General features: G+C 39.7%; 1 protein-coding gene and 1 long non-coding RNA gene across 24 annotated transcripts in view; one reads left to right on the forward strand and one right to left on the reverse strand.

Annotated features, from left to right (window-relative positions):
* Positions 1–23,288, reverse strand: part of LOC105484017 (calpastatin) — a 110,615-nt gene that overhangs the window by 43,966 nt on the left and 43,361 nt on the right. For 11 of the 23 annotated variants that reach the window (XM_011745274.2, XM_071098685.1, XM_011745206.3 and 8 more), the window contains 3 exons: positions 6,276–6,335; positions 1,832–1,897; positions 1,166–1,207 (listed from right to left, as the gene is read on the reverse strand). In XM_011745274.2, coding sequence (XP_011743576.2) covers positions 1,166–1,207; positions 1,832–1,897; positions 6,276–6,296 — 129 coding nt within the window. In that variant the 5' untranslated portion in view covers positions 6,297–6,335. Of the gene's footprint in view, positions 1–1,165; positions 1,208–1,831; positions 1,938–6,275; positions 6,336–23,288 lie in introns of those variants that run through there. The other 12 variants (XM_024793585.2, XM_071098687.1, XM_011745238.2 and 9 more) reach the window with 2 other exon arrangements.
* LOC105484012 (uncharacterized) lies at positions 1,857–22,073 on the forward strand. Its single transcript, XR_988691.3, has 3 exons — positions 1,857–1,920; positions 3,595–3,668; positions 21,951–22,073. It is a non-coding gene; the product is annotated as an uncharacterized lncRNA (long non-coding RNA).

Consider the following 23,288-nt stretch of genomic DNA (forward strand, 5'->3'; position numbering starts at 1 on the left):
TGTGGTGGCGGGCGCCTGTAGTCCCAGCTACTCAGGAGGCTGAGGCAGGAGAATGGCGTAAACCCGGGAGGTGGAGCTTGCAGTGAGCCGAGATCGCGCCACTGCACTCCAGCCTGGGCGACAGAGCAAGATTCCATCTCAAAAAAGAAAAAGACCAAAACAAAACAAAACAAACAAACAACAACAAATATATATATATATCTTTTTAAATCTCCCTTCATAGGATTTACAGAGTTTTTTTTTTCTTTGTTAGTAGAGAAGATCTTATCACCAGAAACCCAATTTTCTTGAGATTCAGTAGATAATCAAAAGTATTTAAAGTGGAATAGAAGACAACTTCTACTTAGCTGCAAATTCTTCACTCTGGAGTACCCTATGTTCTACCATCGCCAGGGCCACCAGGAGGCCTTCTATAAAATCAGACAAGCCTCACCTTTCACCCTCACCTGTGCTTGAAGTACCTGGGCTCAAATATCTATGCTTTTCCACAGGAAATCTTGTGGTCTTATCTTAGTACTTGCTTTAAGTGCTTGACAAAATAAAACGCAGCACCTTATTGAAGAGAAACATTTGTGTTGCCGTACACACCCTGGTGTTCACCTCCACACACAGGCAGAATGGCATTCATTCTGGACAGTCATGGGTCAGGAAAGCAACAGAAGCTAGCCTTCTGTGTAACTGTTAACCAGTTCCACCAATTGAGATAAGACTGTCACGATAAACCCAGCCAGCCTCTTAGGAAAGGTTCTCATCTGTAAGTCATCTAGGTGCTGAGTTCAGCAGACGCCTTATTCTTGATGTCTCACTGGAATTGGAATTGGATATTCACTACTCTTTGCCTTTTTTCCTTTGTTCCTCTTGCTTTTTTCTTTTTTAAAACAATCACTATACATATAACAAAAAACTAGATTTGAACAAAATACTTCTGAAATAGAGTTTTCATCTATAAATTATTGTATATTCTTTTTAACAATATATGGACTTAATGTTATGAATATTTTATATATCCTACATGTACACAGTCATTCAAAAGGGTAGTCCAAAAATTAATTAAATTAGCCAGCAACCCCCTTTACCATTCACAGCAGTGCCAAGGTAGGAAGTTGATTATTCATTATTATTAAAAAGAATCCAAATATCTCACTAGCAGACTTAAACTGTTTACCTTGGTTGATTGTGACTTCTTCTCAGGTTCTGTTTTTACAGCCTAAATTCAGAAAAAGAAACAAAAAGGAAGAAAGAAAAGAAAGATAGACATAGTTTACAAAGATTATCATAGATTTTCTTCAACTGAGGAAACTCAAAAGAGATGATTTTTAATGTAATTATAAACAGTATCAGTTAAGTTTGTCACACTTTGCTTGAAATTGCAACTCTTTAGATAAACAATTATGTATACTAGTTAATATTCTGCTCTTACTATTCAGGGAGCAATTTATATCTTCTTGCTAGGTATATCAAAGATACATAAAGATTTATTACTATTTACATTGTAACAAATACATGTGGTACAGAAAATAAAAACCCTCATCACAAAGCCAAGGGCACTGTGTTTCCATGCCATTAACAAGGTGTTTTTATCAGTGAAATACTCATCACGGGTTTTGGCTGACAGTGTAAAACAATGGGTTGGTGACAGAATTGAGGGCACAGAAAGCAGTGAAAATTATTTTTAGTGCCAGAATGTGGCTGATGGGCAGCTAAGCCTACAGAAAATCCATGATGGGATCTCTGTTAACAGAAGACTGTGAATTGCAGCTATTAGCACATGCTGAGCGGGTGATGTAACCATTAGTAAACAGAGATGCTCTAGTACAATGAACAACATCACCTGTTTTTTGTGTTTTTTCTTGTTAGGAAGATGTGGTCCTTCCATCTGTTGGCTGACTGGAATGGCCTAATATAAGAGCACAGCCCCAGGTATAATTTTATTTTATCTGTCAGTCAAATAAGTAACATGTACAAAAAGGGTTAAAATGATTATATCAAGATTCATTCTATTCATCTATTGCATCTACTCGATGCATGTATGTATGACTCCAAGAAGTAGTAGGCACACTTACATTCTGAGGTCCTAAGCAAATGTTTCAGTTTGTGTTTACATTTTTTCAGTGAAGGTTTTTTTAGCGAAGGTTTCCATTAATAAAATTAATTTCTCATTCCTTTCCCTTCCCTGTGTAGAGACTACATGAATAGTATTTTTTCCTATGTATCCAATGTTTAGTTATGATCAAATAGTCACAGATATTACTGAAAGTTTTATGAAATTCTGTCAACATAATCCCCCCAAAATTGTAAATATTTAGTGCATGGATTTTTATTGTGCACATCATAGTCCTGTATGTAAGGATTAATTTAAAGTTCTAGAAATGCTTCTAAAGAACTGGTTGTAATTTAGCATCTTTGGTATGGTATTTTACAGTTTTATCCAACTAAACATTACTTGTGTAAAAACAAGTACATGCATGCATTCTCAATATAGGCAAGATATAAAATCATGACTAAAACTTGATTAAACATTTCATGAACTTTTCAGTCAGAGATTACAAACTAGGGTCCAGTGCTTCCTGCCGTTTCTTTCCTTTTTATCTGCTTGGTGGTATCAGCACAAACTAGTGGTTTTTATTTATTTATTTTTTAATTTGAAGAGGCTAAAGTCAAATGTCCTCTTAATTTGTCATGTCTTCTACTTCAGTAATGAAGACACACACTTTCCTCAAATAATGGCCCCTTCCTATGCCAACACACTATTTTTGGAAGGAAACAAAGCTTATGATTGAAATATTTTTAAAGAAATTTTAAATTTTGGATCCTTTCACACTACACTCTCATTAATGAGTTTCTATTTATGGTACTATCCTTTCAGTTTATGCAAATATCACTTATTAAATGATTAAAAAAGAAAATAAGCCAGCTGGTAGTATAGTGGTTTGAATCTATTAATATCTTGCAATTTGGCAATCAAGATTTTGCATGGGAGAACTCTACACTACAATTAAGAATGTATGTTCACAGACACAAGCAGCTTATAATGCAGTGTATATTTAAATCAGTAACTGCTAAATTTATTTTTGTAGTGGTTGTGCTGAATATAATAACGATGACCGTAATAACAAATGTGTATCAATCACCTCTCATGTGTCAACTCACTTTATCTTCATAATAATCCTATGAGATAAGTATATTATATCCATTTCACAGATGAGAAATTGAGTTTAGAGCAGTTAAATAACTCCCTAAAGACATCCATGGTGGACCTGAGGTTGTGTATGTTCTAGTTACTGCACTGCACTCTTTGCCCAGTACTGGCCAACAGACAATCCAATCTGGACACTTGCTTAGGACAGGAATTGTCCAATATACATTATGTTTCCTTACACAGTCTTGTGAGGCAGATTATCACCTTCCTCCAAACTGGACAGATAAGGAAACCAAAGCAAAAAGGGATTGTCCAATATCACAGCTGATGTGGAACCAAGTTCCAGGGAAAGAGACTTGAGGCCAAAAATGGTCCCTACTCAGCCACTGGGGACACTTCATCACGTGCATCTTATTTTTGTTTCTCCCTCTCTTCTCTCTCCTACTTTCCTCCAGTTTCACAGGACTGCCAAGAATCCTCATGATTAATGCTTAGAGAAGGGTGAAGAGTTTGCTGACATTTGTTCTAGGTAACAGGCCACGCTTGAAATAAACATTGATCATTGAGCTGAGGCACAGGGGATTAGAATCAGGCAACAGGATGAAAAAGAATCAAAAGAATAAAAAGGAAATCCTATATTTCTGGCTCTCCTTCCTATCACTTTTCTATGGTTTTCATGATCTCTAAATTCAATGAGATTATTTATTTATTTATTTTTGCTCTGTCATCTGGGCTGGAGTGCAGTGGTGCAATCAGAGCTTGCTGCAGCCTTGATCTCCTGGGCTCAAGCCATCCTCCTGCTTCAGCCTCCCGAGTAGCTGAGACTACAGGAGTACACCACCACACCTGGCTAATTTTTTATAGACACAGGATCCTGCTATGTTGGCCAGGCTGGTCCCCAACTCCTGGGCTCAAGCCATCCTCCTGCCTTGACCTCTTAAAATGCTGGGATTATAGGTGTGAGCCACTGAGCCTGGCCTTAATAAGAACTTTTATTTTGTAGATGCTTCTGGAATATTTTTTAAAATTAGGATTTTTTAATTTTAGGCTGCATACAGTGGCTCATGCCTGTAATCCCAGAACTTTGGGAGGCTGAGATGGGAGGACTGCTTGAGCCCAGGAGTTTGAGACCAGCCTGGGTAACATAGCAAGATCATGTCTCTACAGAAAAACAAAAATAATAGCCAGGCATGGTGGTGTGCCCCTATAGTTCCAGCTACTCAGGAGACTGAGGTGGGAGGATCACTTGCACCCAGGAGGTTAAGGTTGCAGCAAGCTGTGATCATGCCACTACACTCCAGGCTGGAAGACAGAGCGAGACCCTGCCTCAAAAGAAAAAAAAATAAAAGATTTTTAATTTTTTAAGATTAAGCTTGACATAATAGAGACAGCTAACATTAATTATAGATTATGTAATGTATATTTTGAAAGCAATTTATAAATCAATGTAAATTTAAATACTAAATTTAAAAAATGATAATTTTAGATTAAAATTTTAAATGAATGCTAAATGACATTTGTAAGAACTTAGATGTGGATAGTGTATTTCTAGATATTTGTAATGTTCTCTGAAGATGATTCAAGATGAGGTCATATAATCCTTTGATAGTACTAAGTTATAGTGACACATCACCTGGGATAGGAAACTACAGGGATAGCACAGTAATACGAAAGACAGAATACAAAAGTAGGTTGGTAATTTTAAACAAGGGCAATTTAATAATAATGGAGTTGGGGTAGCTCTTCAAGGTATTAAAGAATATTAATGGCTGGGTGCAGTGGCTCACACCTGTAATCCCAGCACTTTGGGAGGCCGAGGCGGGTGGATCACAAGGTCAGGAGATTGAGACCATCCTGGCTAACACGGTGAAACCCCATCTCTACTAAAAATACAAAAAATTAGCTGAGTGTGGTGGCGGGCACCTGTAGTCCCAGCTACTCAGGAGGCTGAGGCAGGAGAATGGCGTGAACCTGGGAGGCGGAGCTTGCAGTGAGCCGAGATTGTGCCACTGTACTCCAGCCTCGGCAACAGAGTGAGACTCTGTCTCAAGAAAAAAAAAAAAAAGAATATTGGCACACAAACATTAGTGGAGAGAATTTTGAAAATGTTCCCTTTTTAATTCCCTCCCCTGAAATATTCTCAAGAGACAGAGCTTGAGATAGAGTAACTTTAGGGAGAGGGTTTACAAGGCAGCTGCTGCCAGCTCTTCGGAACAAACTGGACAATCCCACTAGAGGAAATTATTTTATTTTTAATTCTGAAATTCAAAAAAATAATTTGAAGAATAAATCCCAAATAGAGCTCAAGAAAGGTTTGTCAATAAAATGGTACCCCACAAGACTCAAATTTCACACACACACAAAAAAAACTTGAGAAAGCATCCGAAATAACCAGTATGTTTTTATGTTCATTTAGTATAATCTTTCATTTTTATATTTATTTTTAAATGACCAGAACAGTAAGACCAGTTTAGCAAGAAATTAATAATTTATATTCTCATTTCAATGTAGAGAAATGTACTTAGAGAAATATTTTCAATTAAAAAACTCAATCAATATAGGATCAAAAACAAAAACAAAACTGGCCACGGGCATGGTGGCACATTCCTATAATCCCAGCACTTTGGGAGGCCCAGGTGGAAGGATTGCTTCAGCCCAGGAATTTGAGACCAGCTTGGGCAACACAGTGAGACCCTGTCTCTACAAAATCAAAACAAAACAACAATTAGCTGGGCATGGTGGTGTGCCTCTGTAGCCCCAGCTACTCAAGAGGCCGAGATGGGAGCATCGCTTGAGTCCAGGAGGTTGAGGCTGCAGTGAGCGTAATCACACCACTATACTCCAGCCTGGGTGACAGAGCAAGATCCTGTCTCAAAACAAAGCAAAACAAAACAAAACAACTCTAGGTGACTCCACTTTTCTAGATAATCTAAAACCACGTAGATGATGTGTAAGGTAAATATTGGAAGGAAGGCTGAGTTTTCAAAGACCCCCATAAATTAGGAAGAAAATGTTTACTTCCATAATTAAAACTTCTTAGCATATATAACTCATCGTCAACAATTAGTCTACATTTGTTTTGCTTTGCAGCACGATCAACTTAAATTAGCACTCACTCAATTAGCATTCTTCATACCTTGGTTTCTGTGGGATTCATACTGGAAGACTTGCTGGTCACACCAGAGGAAGCTGATACCTAGAAAGGAAAGAAAGAAATAGAAAGTTTGATTCTATTTAACCTACAGTCTACATGGTCCTTCAGCTCCTCTTAACCACACTGCCTTGGCCCTTTACCTTGGTTTTACCCAGTTTAGAGCACAAAAATCTAGTAGGAGGTGGTGTCCAGTAGTGAAAGCCTTTGTAACTAGATCAAATAGGTTCAAAATTTGGATCTGCTATTTACTAAACAATCTCGGATAAAATACTTAAATTTTATAATCTCCAGTTTCCCAACTTCAATTTTCTTTAGTAGTTAACAACTACCTTGTAAGTTTATTATAAGAATGACTCCCTGGCACATAATGACTGCTCAGTAAATATTATTATAATTACTGTTTATGTTATTTTCAGGAAAAACATGGACTTTGCAACTAAACAAAATTTTGTTCAAGCCCCAGCTCTGTCAATTATAAGCTCTGTGACTCCTGAGCTTTAGTTTTCCAGGTCCACTTACATATAAAGGCCAGTAACATCTATTTGCAGGGTTGTATTTGAAATAGTGTGGCAAAACGTCTGGCAAATTGTAGGTGCTCATTAAATTGCCAGTGTGTTATTCCAATTACATAAGATAGAAGGACAAAACTCCCAGAAATAGACTTGGGTGGATGCGAACTGTCCTTTCAGTGTCACGTAAGAAAGAGAAGGTGGAGACAAGGTTGCAGGAGGAATTCTGCTGCGTTATCTGTCTCATCTAGGCTCTTCCTTAGAAGGCAAGAGGTGATGAATAGTAACTATTCAAGAAACACCCTTCCTCGAGATGCTTGCAGTGGTGCAATCGGCCTCTGTGATCCAGTCACCTAAGTACTGGGACGTGCGTGTGGATACTTGTATGGCTTGGAGTACTATTCTAGTACTTAACTTGTATTATACTGGTTAATATTAAACAGATAATTATCATCTTTGCAAACTCCTACCCAGACTCATTTAAACTTCCTTAACATTTAAGTCCGTTAGGTTTTAGAACCCAGGGATTCCATCTGGCATGAGCTGCCTTCTGAAGTAACTGACTGTCAGTAAACAGCTGCTACACTGCCAACACCACCCAGGGAAGCCTATAAGGTGAACCTCACTCTGTCTCTGATGCCTGGCCCAAAGCCACTTCAGAGGCTGAGTCACAGGGCAGCATGACCCCATCCCTGCTTCTCCCTCACCTTCCCCCACCCCCAATACACTACCATTGAAGGTGATTGTATGAAACCCACTATAGCCTATGGCCCATGAATAAAATCACCTTCCCCACCAACCTCAGTTAATGTAGAACACGCTGATGCTTGTAGTTAAACTATGATAATTTACAGATAGAAATACAAAGCTTTAGTATACTTATTTTTCAAAAATAATCATATAAACATAACTATTCCTGAGAACCCTTAGGCACCAACCGGACACCCCCTTCAACCAAAATACACACACACACACACACACACACACAAGCCCTAGTCATTGTAGCAGGGCATGGAAGGGCCCCTCTCACATTCTTTTTGGTGTTGAAAACTGGAAGATGTACCAAGGTAGATTTTCCCTCTATCAAATTAATGGATAAATATATGAATATCTGTATTTTTCCTTGAAAATATTTTTTAAATGTTATGGGGATTAATGTCCCTGTGTTTATATAATTCTATCCTTCCACAATTGGAATTGGTTGTACAAACTTCTATTCAAACTCAAGAAATTCCATTTAGCTGCACTCCATTCCTTTAATGATTCCCCTCAACCATGCAACACCAACACAGAAACCAAACACTCTACACGAAAGTGCTTCTGAAGCTGAAAATCTTTAGGTAGACATAAACTTATTTTCCACACATCCAAATGTATTAAATCATTACTAAAATCACATTGCCCTGAATTGTCCAGCCTGCCTTGTTACTTTATTAAACAATAAAGTGATCCTCAAATTCCAGAAAGGAGAAAACTTTCAGAGGGCCCTCATGAACAGAAAATCTCTATACAGAATAGCTGAAAATCAGCAATGGCGCAGGGTATAGTGGGAATTCAGCTGAGGGCCTTGGCCCCTGTTGGCAGCACAGATTCCTGCATGAAAGTTTTCTTCCCTCACTAAGGCACTAACCATTTTAAAACTGAAATATGAAAGCTGCTTCATGGGAGCTGGAAGTACGGAATATGCCCTTTCGATTATTAACCCATTCGATTCTGGCTACAGCTTGTTCAATTTTTATTCTCTCTGTAAAGACAAGCAACTTTCAATATTTGTAATCTCTGGTGAAGGACTGAATACACTTTCATGGTATATTCTTCTGCATTGCTTGAATTTCATATCATTGATGTGGATAACGTTTAAAATAAAAATTGTGAAGGGTTAATCCATAGCTCTTCAAAGAGAAAGCACCTTAGTGACAAGGTTTAATACAAGCTTTAATATACAGGCTTTAAACAGATGAGAAAAATGGAATCTCATGTCCAAGATTTTACCAGAGGTCATTGGCTCCCCAAGTGTTTACCCAGAATATAGTCTGTGCCAGGTGCTGTGTCAGGTGCTGGGGACACAGAGGTAAAACCAGTAGGCATGTCCCTGCCCTTAGGGAAGCTATAGCCTAGTCAAAGATGGCATTAGTAAAATAATCACTCCAATAATTACTTGCTACAAAGGAAAGTCACAGGGTTCCATGAGAATATAGATGAGGGAACCATAGCTAGTTCAGGAGTTAGTTGAGACAGGCAGTTCTGAGAACGTGACCAGTTATGCGGTGACAGGAGGATAAGGAGGGATCGCTCAGGCTGGAAAGGAGCACTCTCTGCACGAGGACCCTCCAAACTGTGTACGCCAGGCCTGGGAGCTTGGCCATCTGACTTCTAACCCAGGGTCCCTCTACTGCAGTGCCTGCCTCTTGGCTGGTCCTCCTGATATCAATGGGCTGCCAATTTTAAAGCACAACCATCAGTGCTCATATACACCAAAATACCTCTAAAGAATTAATACTGTAAATCAGAGTATAAGGTGCTGCTATCAAAATACTACCCCTCCCAAATGACCCATGTACCTATCTTAATATCCTGAATATTGGTACTCATTTATAAACTTGAATTAAGGCACAAATCAGAGTGACAAGAAGCAGAGAAAAGTTCCTTAATAGAAACCACTCTCCACTTACCCACCTATTCAACAATTGTTATTTAAAAAGCAATGTACAGATGGGTGCAGTCGCTCACACCTGTAATCCCAACACTTTGGGAGGCTGAGATGGGAGGACTGCTTGAGTCCAGAAGTTGGAGACCAGCCTGGGCAATATTGTGAGACTGTGTCTCTACAAAAAAATTAAAAATTAGCTGAGGGTGGTGGCATGTGCCTGTAGTCCCAGCTACTTGGGAGGCTAAGGTGAGAGGCTCACTTAACTGTCTTATGAGATTGGATGGGAGTAGGGAGGGTTTTGAGCTTCCCAGCAGGTCCTGGCAAGTGGGCCAGGATGGAGGGTAAGGGCTTCTGTAGAAGCTGGAGGAGGGGGGACTCCTAGAATGCGGGCTTGTCCATTGTGCCACTACATGTAGCTGATGGAACAATCAATCCCTCAGCTCCTTACTTCTTTGTCTACCACACATTAGAGTCCCTTCACGTCTTCCTGGCCTCCTGCCAGGCACCTCCCACCGGATTACAGGAATCCTCTCTGCCTCCCCTCCAGCCATTCAGCCTCCCCGTGGTCTCTCCCCTTGACCCCAGCTGGCTTGGCTCAGAAATTGCACAGAGTGGGGCATCGGATGCGTCAGAATTCTTTCTCCTCATGCCAGACCTTCCTTCCCTTCTCCACCCCATCACTGGCAGCACTCCCATATCCTCCCACCTGCAACACTACTTGCCCTTCACACCTGAATCTGCCTTTGTTTGTTGAGGGTTACTAAGAACATCATGCTGCGTGCATGTTCCCTCCTCCTCCACTTGACAATCCATTGGCAGTTTCACTTTGAGTCGCTGACTGTTCTCTCCTTGTTGGCTGCTGTGGCCTCAGGGGCCCTAGGTTCCCTCCCTATACCTCTGACTTGTTTTCTTCTGGAAGCCTCTTCCACGTGCTCCATTCTTCTCTGTACTCTTTTTTTTTTAACTTTCAGGCTGAGGGGTGTACGTGTAAGCTTGTTAAACAGGTAAACCACGTGTCATGGGGGTTTGGTGGACAGATGATTTCATTGCCCAGGAGATAAGCACAGTACCTGATAGGCAGTTTTTTAATCCTTACCCTCCTCCCTCCCTCCAGTGTTCTTTAATATTCAGTCTCTGCCTTTTCTCTGATATTGTTGCTCCCCCTGAATGTTGATTTCTCCCCATGACTTTAAGTATCTCTTATTTGGGGAGCAATTCTTCAAACCTTATCAGCAACTTTACGACCAGACTGCATTATTTTGCCTTAAAGAGAGGAAGCCAAGAAAGACAGATATAGGCCCAAATTCCCGCTCCAATGCTTATTAGCACAAATTAACTAACTTCTTGGAGCCTCTGTATTTCCTCATCTGTAAAATGGGGGTAAAACCATGAAGCTGCTCTCAGGAAATCACCTGGCCTTGACTCACCCATTAATTTAGTGCAGTTCCAGTCCTTATCACCATTACATCCTTTCTACTGCTACCCTACTCCAGGTCTAATCACCTATCACCCATACCTGGATAGAAACCCCCTTCTAATAGTTTCCATCTAATAGCTGCCATTCGTACCCTTATTTGTCTCTCAATCCTTTCTTTCTATGGCTGACTAATCTTTCTAAAATAAATGTCTGCCATGTTTCCACACTGATGAAATATCAGTAAGTCCAGACAAAGTCTAATGCCTTCTGCCTGATTTTTAGATTCTCCATTATTTGACCTCTCTCACCATGGCTGCACATCGAGTCTCCCCTCTAGCCATGAAGGTGTCCTTACCATTTCACCAGCATCACATCAGGCAGCGTAACACACAGGTTAAAAGAGATAGAGTGGATTCTAGTCTCAAGAACATGGTGGAATCCAGCTGACATTTAATGCACATGCAGCCTTGAGCAAGTTGCTTAACCTCTCTGTGCCTCAGTTTCCTCATATGTAAAACTGAAATAGTAACAATTCTTATCTGGTTCAATTGTTTTGATAACTGTTTTATGGATAAGTTAATGCATGTGAACCAATAACTGCTTGGCAAGTGATAAGTGCTGGGCAAATGGCAGTTATTGTTATCATCATCACCATCATATTCCCTTCCACTTCTGAGCCTTGCAACTTGCCATTCCCCCTGCCTAGAAGCGTCTTCCCTGCCCAAGTCCTATCTTCCCTACCCTTGAAGATTTAGCTCAAGATACACTATTTGCATCTGCTTTAGCTCTTCTTATCTTCTCAACTCTTGTGTTGGTATTTCTCACTTTAACACTGAACCATGTATTCTGAGTTGGAGGGTTACTGAGTTCCTTTCTAAGTGTACATTATGTCTTATCAACGAAGCTATAAATTCATCAAGAGGCAGAGGTCATTTCTACTCCTCACAGTGCCTATACAGTAGCAGAGAGGGGCTCAAAAATCACCGTTGATTCACATTTTTGTTTCCATTTTCCAGCTGTCAATTAAAGTCTAATTTAAATGAGAATAAAATACAGTTTTAATATTTTAAGTTTTTTTTTTAAGCTGGAATCAAGAACATACTTAATAAATCAGAAGACTTAAGTTCTGATTTAAGCATCCGGATGGCTGCTAAGTAGCCAGGACTCCATGGGAGGTCAATTAGGCCTGCTGAGCATCTAGTTTCTTATCATGGGAATACCATGCACCCTACAGGGTTATTGTGAGAGTCAAATTAGATACCAAATGTTACAGCAATTTAGGCAAACCACAAAACAAATACAAAACATTTTCTCAATTAAAAAATCTGACAAATCAATAACTAATTTTTAACTTTTACAAATAGCTCTGCTAGATGTACAAGAAAAAAACAAATAATTTGTCCCGAGTCATGATCAGATTCTTATGTAATAACACATCTCAAATATTGAAATAAAGACAATTATGGATGAAAAAAAATCCTTTCCTCACAACATTTATAAAACAGCCAAATGTGAACTCCATGAGGGCAGAGTCCAGGCCTGTTTGAGTTACCACCCATCCCCATCCCCATCCCCAGAGCCTCAACATAGTAGTTGCTTAACAAGTATCTGAGATAAATGTATGAATTTGTGCATGAATAAACACAAAAGTATTAATTGATGGCACAAAACCAACATTGTCTGAGTTTTATTATTTGATCATCAGAAATTCTGTTGATAGCACAGGTCAGAAAACTGATTAGAATAACACAATTTAAACATTAGGTCATTTACATTATTATTGTCACCAAGTAGGAGTTGTACAAGTTAAAAAAAAAACACATATACGCAAATTCCTGAGCTGCTTCCTGTAAGACACCTGCAACAAAACAAGGCTACTCATGAGGTTTTCTAAGGAAGACATGGACATTCTTTAAACACCTTTTATAGGTCTATTGAATACAGGCTTCCATTTTTCTGTAATGATGGATTATTCACTTCAGGAAATGAATATTCAGATGTCTGTTGTTTGCCATGCTGTCACACCATGACATACATTCTTACAATCCCTTTAATTATGAAGTATAATAATGGCGCTTTTAAAGAGACCTGCAATAGAGTCATCTAACAAGGTATAGTGTTTATGATAACAGAAAGTGTGATTCTGATGAGAGATAAACAATGGATCATCTATGAATGAAGTTCAGCTGTCTCTTTTGGGGAGAATATGGCGTTGTGCTAGCAGATCTAGTTACAGTGCCAACTTGTATCTCAGAACATAGTATTTGACAAGTTTGATTGTGGTAAGATCTTAGGTACAATACAATGCTACAGGCGGTCAGAAGAGGGAGACTATTTCTGAGGTGCCGGTTTGGAAGATGGTTAGGAAAGGCTTCATAGACAAGGCAGGGACCATTTATTGGATGCTTATTGCAGTGTCATCTACAGGGAGGCGGGGACTTACAGAATCTTCCAAATACCAGGAACTGTGACAGGTGCTCTACGTATCTGACTTCAATATATCTTCATAAAATCTTGATAGGTAAACATTATTATCTGCATTTTATCAATGAGAAAACTAATGCTTAGAAAAGTTAAATAACTTATCTAAGATTACACAGTTAAGAAGGGGCAGAGCCCGAATTTGAACACAGATATGACAACAATGCCTATGAACTTTTTGCTGTAACAAGTTGACTGCCCTCATTTCAAATATTAAAACAAAATATTTTGATTTTACAAAATGTGTAGATAGAGGCTGGATCAAGCAGGCATTCCAAGTGAGCAAAACAGCTTGTGCAAGATTTAGGGGTAGGAAAGTACCAGAGATATTCAGTCTAGAATGCAACCGGTTACATGAAGTTGAATGCAAAAAACTAGAGATTTTGGACTATTAGGGAGAAACTGAAGATAACTATAGCTTGGCAAAGCAGGCTGTACATTCATAAAACATATTACAAGGAAACAGTTTAGTTAAAAATAAAGAGCTCTACTTGTTCTGGGGAGTGGAGAGCACTCTAATGCAACAAGTGGGCAGACCTCAAAATAAACATACAAACGTTCCCTAGCAATTGCGACAATAGTCACAGCTGATCTGTGATCTAAATCCAAGCTAAAAGGACACCTAGCCATATTCTCTGAGTGTCTGATTATGAGCTCTGATACCAGACCACCCCAAGAACTTAGAAAAAAATCCACATAAGGCATGAAGTTGAGCTTCCAGTTCTACAAGGCAACTGCTTCATTTTCATTGCTTTCTAAACTCTAGTTTTCCAGTGCTTTTTTATGGGATAATAATTTTGTAAGTAAGGAGAAGAGCAAGCCACACAGCCTAGGTCAGTCACCAAAGAATAGAAAAGCAGATTTTTTTCCTGAAGTTGTATTCCTGTCTCTAGGGGTTCCAGTTGCTTCTTTTGACACATGAAATAATTCCATCTATGTCTAATCTCTGGCTGCCCAAGATAAAGCAAAACAGGGGAGTCAGGTCCAGAAAATGCAGCCTACTTTCTGCTTCTTGTCCCTCCCCTAGAGAAGGTTTGACAGGTGAGGATTTACATAAGCCTGTGAATCAAGCAATTTCTGTTAACAGGCACTACAGGAGCCATGAGGAAGACTGTACTTGACTAGCCATGTGATTTGGAGCTCTTAACCTTTCTTGCACTCCTTTTCTTTATTTGTAAAATCTGTTGGCCTTGAGAATCCTTTAGTTCTGCAATTCTAATATTATATGCTATTCTTTAGTGAAGGGCATTAAATAATGTGCTTAAGGACAGATGTTCAGTTGGGAAACACAGGGTTTAAGAGCATGGGCTCTGGAGTCCCATAGACCTGAGACCTAATTCTGGTTGCACAACTACAGGCAGGCTGCTTAATCCTTCTAAAATGTGACATTTTTAGATTCATTTAATGGCTATAAAAAAATGATAACAACTTCGTAAGATAGCAGTGAGGATTAAATGAAGGTATGTGTATAGGTGCATGGTTTGGTGCCTGGCACATGGTACATCAACAGACAGCAGTGATTTTTATTATTTTATGAATGCCAACAGCTTCGAAAAAATCTTTGCTTGGACTCAGAATGACAGAGTAATTCTGAATTCTGTGCTGACCACTGTGTGTGTGTGTGTGTGTGTGGGTTTTTTTTTTTTTTTTTTTTTTGCACAGAATCTTGCTCTGTTATCCAGCTGGAGTGCAGTGGCATGATCTCGGCTCACTGCAACCTCCACCACCTGGGTTCACGCAATTCTCCTGTCTCAGCCTCCCGAGTAGCTGGGACTACAGGTGCACCCCACCACACCCAGCTAATTTTTGTATTTTTAGTAGAGATGGGGTTTTATCATATTGGTCAGGCTAGTCTCAAACTCCCGACCTCAGGTGATCCACCTGCCTCAGCCTCCCAAAGTGCTGGGATTTACAGGTGTGAGCCACCATGCCCAGCCTGAGCACTAGTTTGAGAAGTTACACATATCATATTAATCTTGCTTATCTTCCTCAAAGAAAAGAACCTGCACAACATTATTTTACATTGTGGCATTTTCTTTGGATTCAAATGCATGGTTGGTTTAGGTCCATGTTCCAGTCAAATAAAGAGGAATCTTGGTAGCAAGAGCACATACTTGTAACAACCCTGACAGATTAAGAGCTTATCTAAAGCATATATGGTTATTGATGATATGATTATGGTATAAGAACGAGAAATTCTGGCCAGGCACAGTGGCTTACACCTGTAATCCCAGCACTCTGGGAGGCCGAGGCGGGTGGATCATCAGGTCAGGAGATGGTGACCTTCCTGGCTAACACAGTGAAACCCCGTCTCTACTAAAAATACAAAATGCACCTGTAGTCCCAGTTACTCGGGAGGCTGAGGCAGGAGAACCACTTGAACCCAGGAGGCAGAGGTTGCAGTGAGTCAAGATCGCGCCACTGCACTCCAGCTGGGTGACAGAGTGAGACTCCTTCTCAAAAAAAAAAAAAGAATGAGAAATTCTGAGCTCTGCTGAACAATTATCCCAGAAGCCTTTCTACTTCCTTCCATAGGGCATTCATTCCTTAGGTGTAAACCAAACAGAGAGCAGTTTTTGTAGTGGCTCTGTGAAAGGACCACCATTTTCTACAGTCTATTGTTGTACATTAGTGCTTTACTCCTGGTGACAATCTCTGTCTCTTCACACTTACATTTGGTTAAAAGAAAGGATCGCATAAGATATTAGGATAAATTTGCAAAATGACTCTTCAAAATTACGTTCCAGCCAGCTTAAAATAAGATTTTTGATGCTAATATTGCTATCCCAGGTTACTGAAGAACCTAAATGTTCCCTAAAAAGACTGGGACAAAAGCATACCTGCTTGTCCTGAAGCACCTCAAGAATACTTGTCCTCTTTAGTCTTATGTCCCTAAACCCCAGGAACACTGATACTTGTGACTTTCTGTTTCTCTGTAGCCCGCGTCCTTTCTTGCACCACAAGGAAATAGTAATATGTTGTAGACATTATGAATCCCAATATTGCTATCATTTTATAGGCAGATATTCTGGAACTAATATTAGGGGAACCCCTAATGTTGCACACATTATACACCCAGTATACAGCCCGGCTGCTAGGGTATTTTTAAAAACAGGATGCCATTTTCAAATGGTCAAGTTATTAAATATTCAGAAAATAATATATGTCTATTTCTGTAGATCAGGAGTCTAAAAAGCAAATGAAAACATGTATAGGGTGATGTGAATACTATCAGACCATTATGAAGATCAGGCCAGTATGAATATCATAAGGCCAGTATGACGATAAGATAAGCATGTGATAAGCTAGTACATGTACTCCCCAACTTAAAGGCTTTCAAACATTTTAAACACGTAGTTCAGGTCTAACAAAATTAGTCTGTGTTCTAATAAAAGAACCCCCTTTTGTTCCAGACATGAAAATACTGAATAAAATTTAACATAAAAAATAAAATACATAGGTAAGCTTTAAAGAAGAGAAATTCCCAAGTAATCTAAAGGGGAGGGAACTCGAAGTCCTCTGGTGAGCAAGGCTGAGAGAGAATGACTCACGGGGATATCAGAAACAGATATAACAGCTGGGAACTAGGAATTGAATTCTCTAAATGAGAAAGGAATCCTGGCTACAGGCCCTGTGTTGAGTTACTAGCTTAAAGCCAGGAGCTACTCAGAACTGATCATCCACAAACATAAGCCTTGACAACTGCCCACCTGTCCAGAACAATAGCAAGGAAGTTTTCTTTCTGGCTGGAGCCATGAGTGTAAAAATGTACAACGCCTGAGAAAAATAAATTTCAAACCTGTGACATTGGGCACTCAAGGACCAAATTTATTCCTGTAGAGTAGAAGCACCAAGCCAAGATATTAATGCCGTTGAAATCTGAATGACCGCAGGCAGCAACATACTAAAAACCACTTGGTAGAGGCAGATCTACAACATAGGGGGAAAAGGACCCTCATGGAAAACAATCTTCATTGAAGATGAATTTCAAGTCACATTTTTAAAACCTAATCAGGAAGTAAAATAGCATGCGAGAGAGTCAGTGTTACAAATATGGGAGAAATTTTACTTCAAGAATTAAAGACAGGCTGGGTGCAGCGGTTCACACCTGTAATCCCAGAACTTGTCTATCCTCTTTTGCACCTTGGGTTGAGTAGTGAAGAAAGAAACAGAGGTGAAGAAGGAGGCCGAGGCAGGTGAATCAGTTGAGCCCAGGAATTCAAGACCAGCCTGGGAAACATGATAAAACCTGGTCTCTACCAAAAATACAAAAATGAGCCAGGCATGGTGGCTCTCACCTGTGGTCCTAGCTACTTGGGAGGCTGAGAGGTAGGAAGATCACCTGATCCCAGGAGATCAAGGCTTCAGTGAGCTGTGATCATGCCACTGCACTCCAGCCTGAGTGACAGGCCAAGATCCTGTCTCAAAGAAAAAAATAACTAAAACAATAGAAAAATGTGAAGGAGACTTTTAACAAATTTAAAAAATAAAAGACACAAAAGAAAAAATAAAAAACCCAAATCAAAAATAGGTGAAAATACAAACTACACGTAACTGCATAGAAACTTAAGTGACTGGAAGATAGATCTGAGGCCTTTACTCAGAATACAGCACAGAAAAATAAAGAGATGGGACATATGAAAGATAAGAATCCTGAGAAACAAAAATGCTGGTTACCAGTTTCAGTTCCCTGATGCAGACTCAGCTCTCTAAACCTGACATATCTTTTAAAATAAAACACTATAAAATGATGCATGTCTACAAGCAGGAGGCACTGTTTTAAACATATTGTTAGCATGAGAATACTTACATTCAGGGACTCTGATGATTATTAGCCATAGTAATGGAGTCCTGTAAAAGGGTTTCATTTTCCCTACTGGATACAAACACAATTTTCTACATTCACAATAAGGAAAAAGCATACGTAACTGAAAAATGTGTAAGTGATTCTATTCCCTGCTACCTTCCCTGGCCACTCTGTTAGTGTAGTTAATAAGGAAACAGTATGTGCAGGAGGCTGAGCTCCCGATTTCTTGGTGGGAACAGCACTCACAGCTCACAGTTTCCCCAACAACTCTATCCTAGGCAACTCTGGAGGCCCTGAGGTGTGGCCTCGGTCTTTGACTCTTAAGTCACTTGTGTGGGGAATCTCAGCCCATTACAGAGTTCAGGGAGTATGTTTGCATACTGAGCGCTTCAATCTGTTATGGCAACTTTGATTGAAATGTGAGTGGTCTATGACCTTGCTCAGGCTCCAAACGTGGACCATGAACATCAGTTGGTTTAGTTCATGAAAGACCTTCTCTGTGAAGATTTATTGGATCATGAGGTCAAGAGATCGAGACCATCCTGACCAACATGGTGAAATCCCGTCTCTACTAAAAACATAATATTTAGCCAGAAGTGGTGGTGCATGCCTGCAGTCCTGGCTATTCAGGAAGCTCAGGCAGGAGAATTGCTTGAACCCAGGAGGTGGAGGCTGCAGTGAGCCGAGATTGTGCCACTGCACTCCAGCCCAGGTGACACAGTGAGACTGTCTCAAAAAAAAAAAAAAAAAGAAGTTAACCAAAGTTAACACACTCAATAAAAGCAGACTCAAAATCCTTTTTTCTAACATATAAAATATCTTCCCCAAATAAAGTTAAATGTTAGTTTTTTTAAAAAAACAGAGTGTTGTAAAGGCATCTGTAGGAAAACGAATGGCAACAAAACAGACTAAACAACAACTTTGAAACCAAGGTGTGCTAACCATTCCTGTGAGAGGAACCAGGGAAAATGACAAAAGATGAGTAAACTGTGTGTGAAGTTTTTCTCCTCTAGCTAAGGAGATGTATTTACCAGGCGGCAGCTGCCACATAGAAAATTGGAAACTAGATTGAGAAAAATGAGTCATTAGAAAGAATTCAGGGGCGGGTTATTCTGATTGTTGATGAACCTGTCTTTGTACTTTTGCACCTCGGGGTGAGTGGTGAAGAAAGAGACAGAAATATGAGCAGCAGAAACGCATAACCCTCAGAGCTTGCCTGGAGGACTGACAACACACACCCAATCAGTTGTGGCAGCTCCAGTTAAACTGTGTAGAGCCCCAGGACAAAATGAAAATCGCAGGTGTTACTGACACCTGATGGAAATCCAGTCTGTTTACAAGGGAAGAGTAGCAAAAACATCTCATCAGAATGTCCTAGAATTAACCAGAACTCTCAATCCCACAAAAAAGCACATGCAAAGGTGTGCAACAGAAATGGGAGTGTCTCAGGGGAAAGCACGGGAAGAAGAGACTGACTGGGAGCTGGAAGTATTTCACACTTACGAGCAGTCCTGCCTTAACTGACTGTGCCCCACCAGAATAACATCTCAGTCACTAGGATCTGCAGCTGTTGGCATTTTCTGCTTTAGCCTTGCCTCCTGGTTGCAGGTTTCCTTTAAGGAAATCATATTTCTACTGTATATTCCCAGAAAAACAGGCTCCCAAACAACCTCAACCCTCTTCCTTTAACCTTTCACTCCGCTTTTACAGCATCGTGATAGCAGGGCCATTTAACACTTTTCACATTGCCCTTTATAGTTGTTATGTGTGCCATACCTCTGTATGCCTAGCATCATGTACAGCTGATTGCAGAAACTCCAGAAAAAAAAAGAAAGAAAGAAAGAAAAAAGGGTTCCTTGCTCATATTTTTTTTGATTATCCACTCTATAATTTTTAGACAAAGCACAAATAGATATTAAACTTCAAACACTCTACTTGTAGATCCTAGAGAATAAAAATGAGTATTATTTTATCATTTCTACGTAACCAGGAATAATCTATATTAATGTAACAGCATCTTAGGGCTCTATTCATATTAAGATAAAACTAATCTTTTTTTCAATCCAATAAATATTGAGCAATTACTATGTGGAAGACACGAAGTAGATGTTATAGGGGAGTCTGTCTTTAAGGGGCTCATGGTATAGTAAAAGTTTGCATTCTGAGAGAGGAAATCACTGTAGCAAAATGAGAATTTAGTGTGTGATAACTTTTCATGCACTGAAGCTCATTCTTTGAAAAGTGTTCATGGCAAGCTGTTCAATATGTCCTGAAAAATAATACAGAGTGGTAGTTCTTGTTTTCTTAATCTGTAAAATGAGCATAATAGGAGCATCTACCTCATAGTTACATTATCATCACAGCACATAAGGGCTCCGTATGTGCTTAAGAATATAGTGTTTTCAGTAAACGTAGCTGTTACTATTAATGTGTTACAGCCACATTAGAACTATTATTAGAACTATTAATACAAATATTAATATTAGAGCTATTAATACTCTTTTCTAATACAGATTATACTAATCTATTCTTTTACTAGAACCTATTACAGTCGCCTTTTAATAATCTATTATTATTGCTTAGGGTAGACAATAGAGTACTATAGCACATGGGTCCAACAATATCACCTTGCTAATAGTATGATTACACACAGTTTCTGCCCACATCGCAATGTTCAAATAAACAGATTTACTCAGAAGCCATCAAGTCTTAGGAGATGTAAAGTGGCCTTAAAAATTGGAAATCATGTGACTGGGTAATTATTTTTATGGTTTTCCATCAAAATGGTATGGCTCAATTCTTTTCTTTCTTTTCTTTTCTTTTTTTTTTTTTTTTTTGACACAGGGTCTCATCGCTGTTTCAGGCTGGAGTGCAGCAGCACAATCACAGCTCACTATAATTTCAACCTCCCAGGCTCAATTGATCCTCCCACCTTAGCCTTCCAAGTAGCTGGGGCCACATAGGTGCATGCCACCATGCCTGTCTAATTTTTAAATTTTTTGTAGAGACAGGGTCTTGTTATGTTGCTCAGGCTGGTCTCAAACTCCTGGCCTCAAGTGATCCTCCCTCCTCGGCCTTCCAAAGTGCTGGGATTACAGGCATTAGCCACCATGCCTAGCCATTTTTAATATCTTTTACCCAATTAAAAAAAATTGGAGGTAGTACCCAACCAATTTAAATGCATGAAAGTGCTTTCGGTCACACTCTGACATTCAGTGGGAGCAAAGAGCTCTATCTAATTCAGAATTGTCACCCAAAATGCCAACAGTATGCTTTTTGAGAAACATTAAGATGACATTTTTAAGTCAAGAGCATCCACAGAGAAAAAATAAAATGCAATGTTTGTGAAAACCTCCTGTAATTTTCTAGTATGCAGATTGCTAATTCAATGTATCAGAAACACTACGCAGTATGTTCTTATGAGGTTAGACACACCTGTGCTAAAACAGATATCTCAGATTCGTATGATCTCCAAATTGAGGGAATTATAAAGTATAATGAAAGAGGAGATACAAAGATATATATGAACGTAGGAGAACATGGGTTGGGTTATGGAGTTTTTATTTGAATAGGACTGATTAAGATAGTTCATATTTTGAGAAAAAGTAACATGTTTCCACCTAAGAAGCAGTGATCACTTAGTCAACTGTGATTATAAACAATGAATAAAAACATAAATACTCAGCTGATTTTAAGAAGTTATCCAAATGAAAAGAAAATGTTTTCTTTTTCTTTTTGGTTTCACTCTTTCAAACTGTTATTTTACGTACTATCTTTCATGTTTTCATTGCAGGAGAGATGTTATACTCAGTCAATTCTACCAGAGAATAATCAAGGAACCAAAACTCCCCACTAATTCTATATAATCAACTATTCTCATGCACTGGGACTCTTCTTTCAAAGCATCTGAACTGAACCACAGCCAATATGTATACTTGAATGTGCTACTTCATAAACACTGTTTCACAGTCTACAAAGCATGCTGATTTGTAATAGACACCAGGAGTCCTTGCTACACACACACGGGATCCCTAGTCAGCCCCATTGCTATAGGTGGCTTATTCCTTCTCCATCAGTCTACAGATGTGGCCCTTCCTTGTTCAGCAAGATTTTGCTAAATTTCACTACTTCATTTTAATCCTATGCTGCCTCCTAGAACCCAAGCAGCACACCCTCCCCACCATATTCCCAGCAACTCGATATTCCTTTTAGATACTGAAAAACCAGTGCGCAAAAGTCGAATTCATTCATCAGAAAGAAGCAATCTATATTAATATAAACTCTATTACTGATTAGGAAATAGACTTTCCCCTTTTGAACAGTAGATGCCACTCCTTGTTGAGCTTCCCTGCAATGCAGAGGTTTTTACCTCTGAAAAACATGTGAAACAGCAGGAACTTTCCAGAGCTGCTGATTAAGCATTTCTGTCATTCTGATGCATAGGTGGTTTCCTAGAAAATTAAAGAGGCCCCAAAGTCCCGATCCTTAGGAAAGCTGCCTAAACTCTCTGCCTCGTTTTCTGAAGCTGTACAATGGGAATAAAGAACTTGCCCCCTGTTTGTGTGTGCGTGGAGAATGCCGGGTCCCTAACCATACAGAAGAGATAGTTAAATCTCTGTGAAAACACTTCCTATTCTTAAAACATAGACACAAAGTAACCCTCAGTGATGTTATACTACAACAGTCTCAGGTTGTGTAAAGGAAATGGAACCGAAACAGGTTACAACACTTGCCACGCCACACCCAGCATGTATCAGGTACCCAGAAAGGTCAGAGTGAGCTCACGCTCTAAAACGGAGGTCATCACAGGGTGGCGGCAGGGCTGGGGAGGAGGAGGGCTATCTCCAACCCTAGAGATAAAGGTGCCAAACCAAATTGACATAGCTACTGCTTTCCTTCTTTCGGCACTTGTTCCAGGCCACACAAATCCCGTTTTGTAATCCTACGCGTCCGGTCACCAGATACATTCCCGGAGGAAGGGGCAGTAACAGTGTTACCGACAGAGAGGAGGAGCCGCCAAGAAACAAACTCCGAACGCACAGTATTGCCTGGGTCGCGATAGTAGGAAGAGCGCATGTCCAGAGCCTGGGGAGTCCGCGGCAGGGTCCAGGCCCCAGACACGCAGGGCCGG

This window comes from Macaca nemestrina, chromosome 6, assembly GCF_043159975.1.
Source record: "Macaca nemestrina isolate mMacNem1 chromosome 6, mMacNem.hap1, whole genome shotgun sequence".
Lineage (NCBI taxonomy): Eukaryota > Metazoa > Chordata > Mammalia > Primates > Cercopithecidae > Macaca > Macaca nemestrina.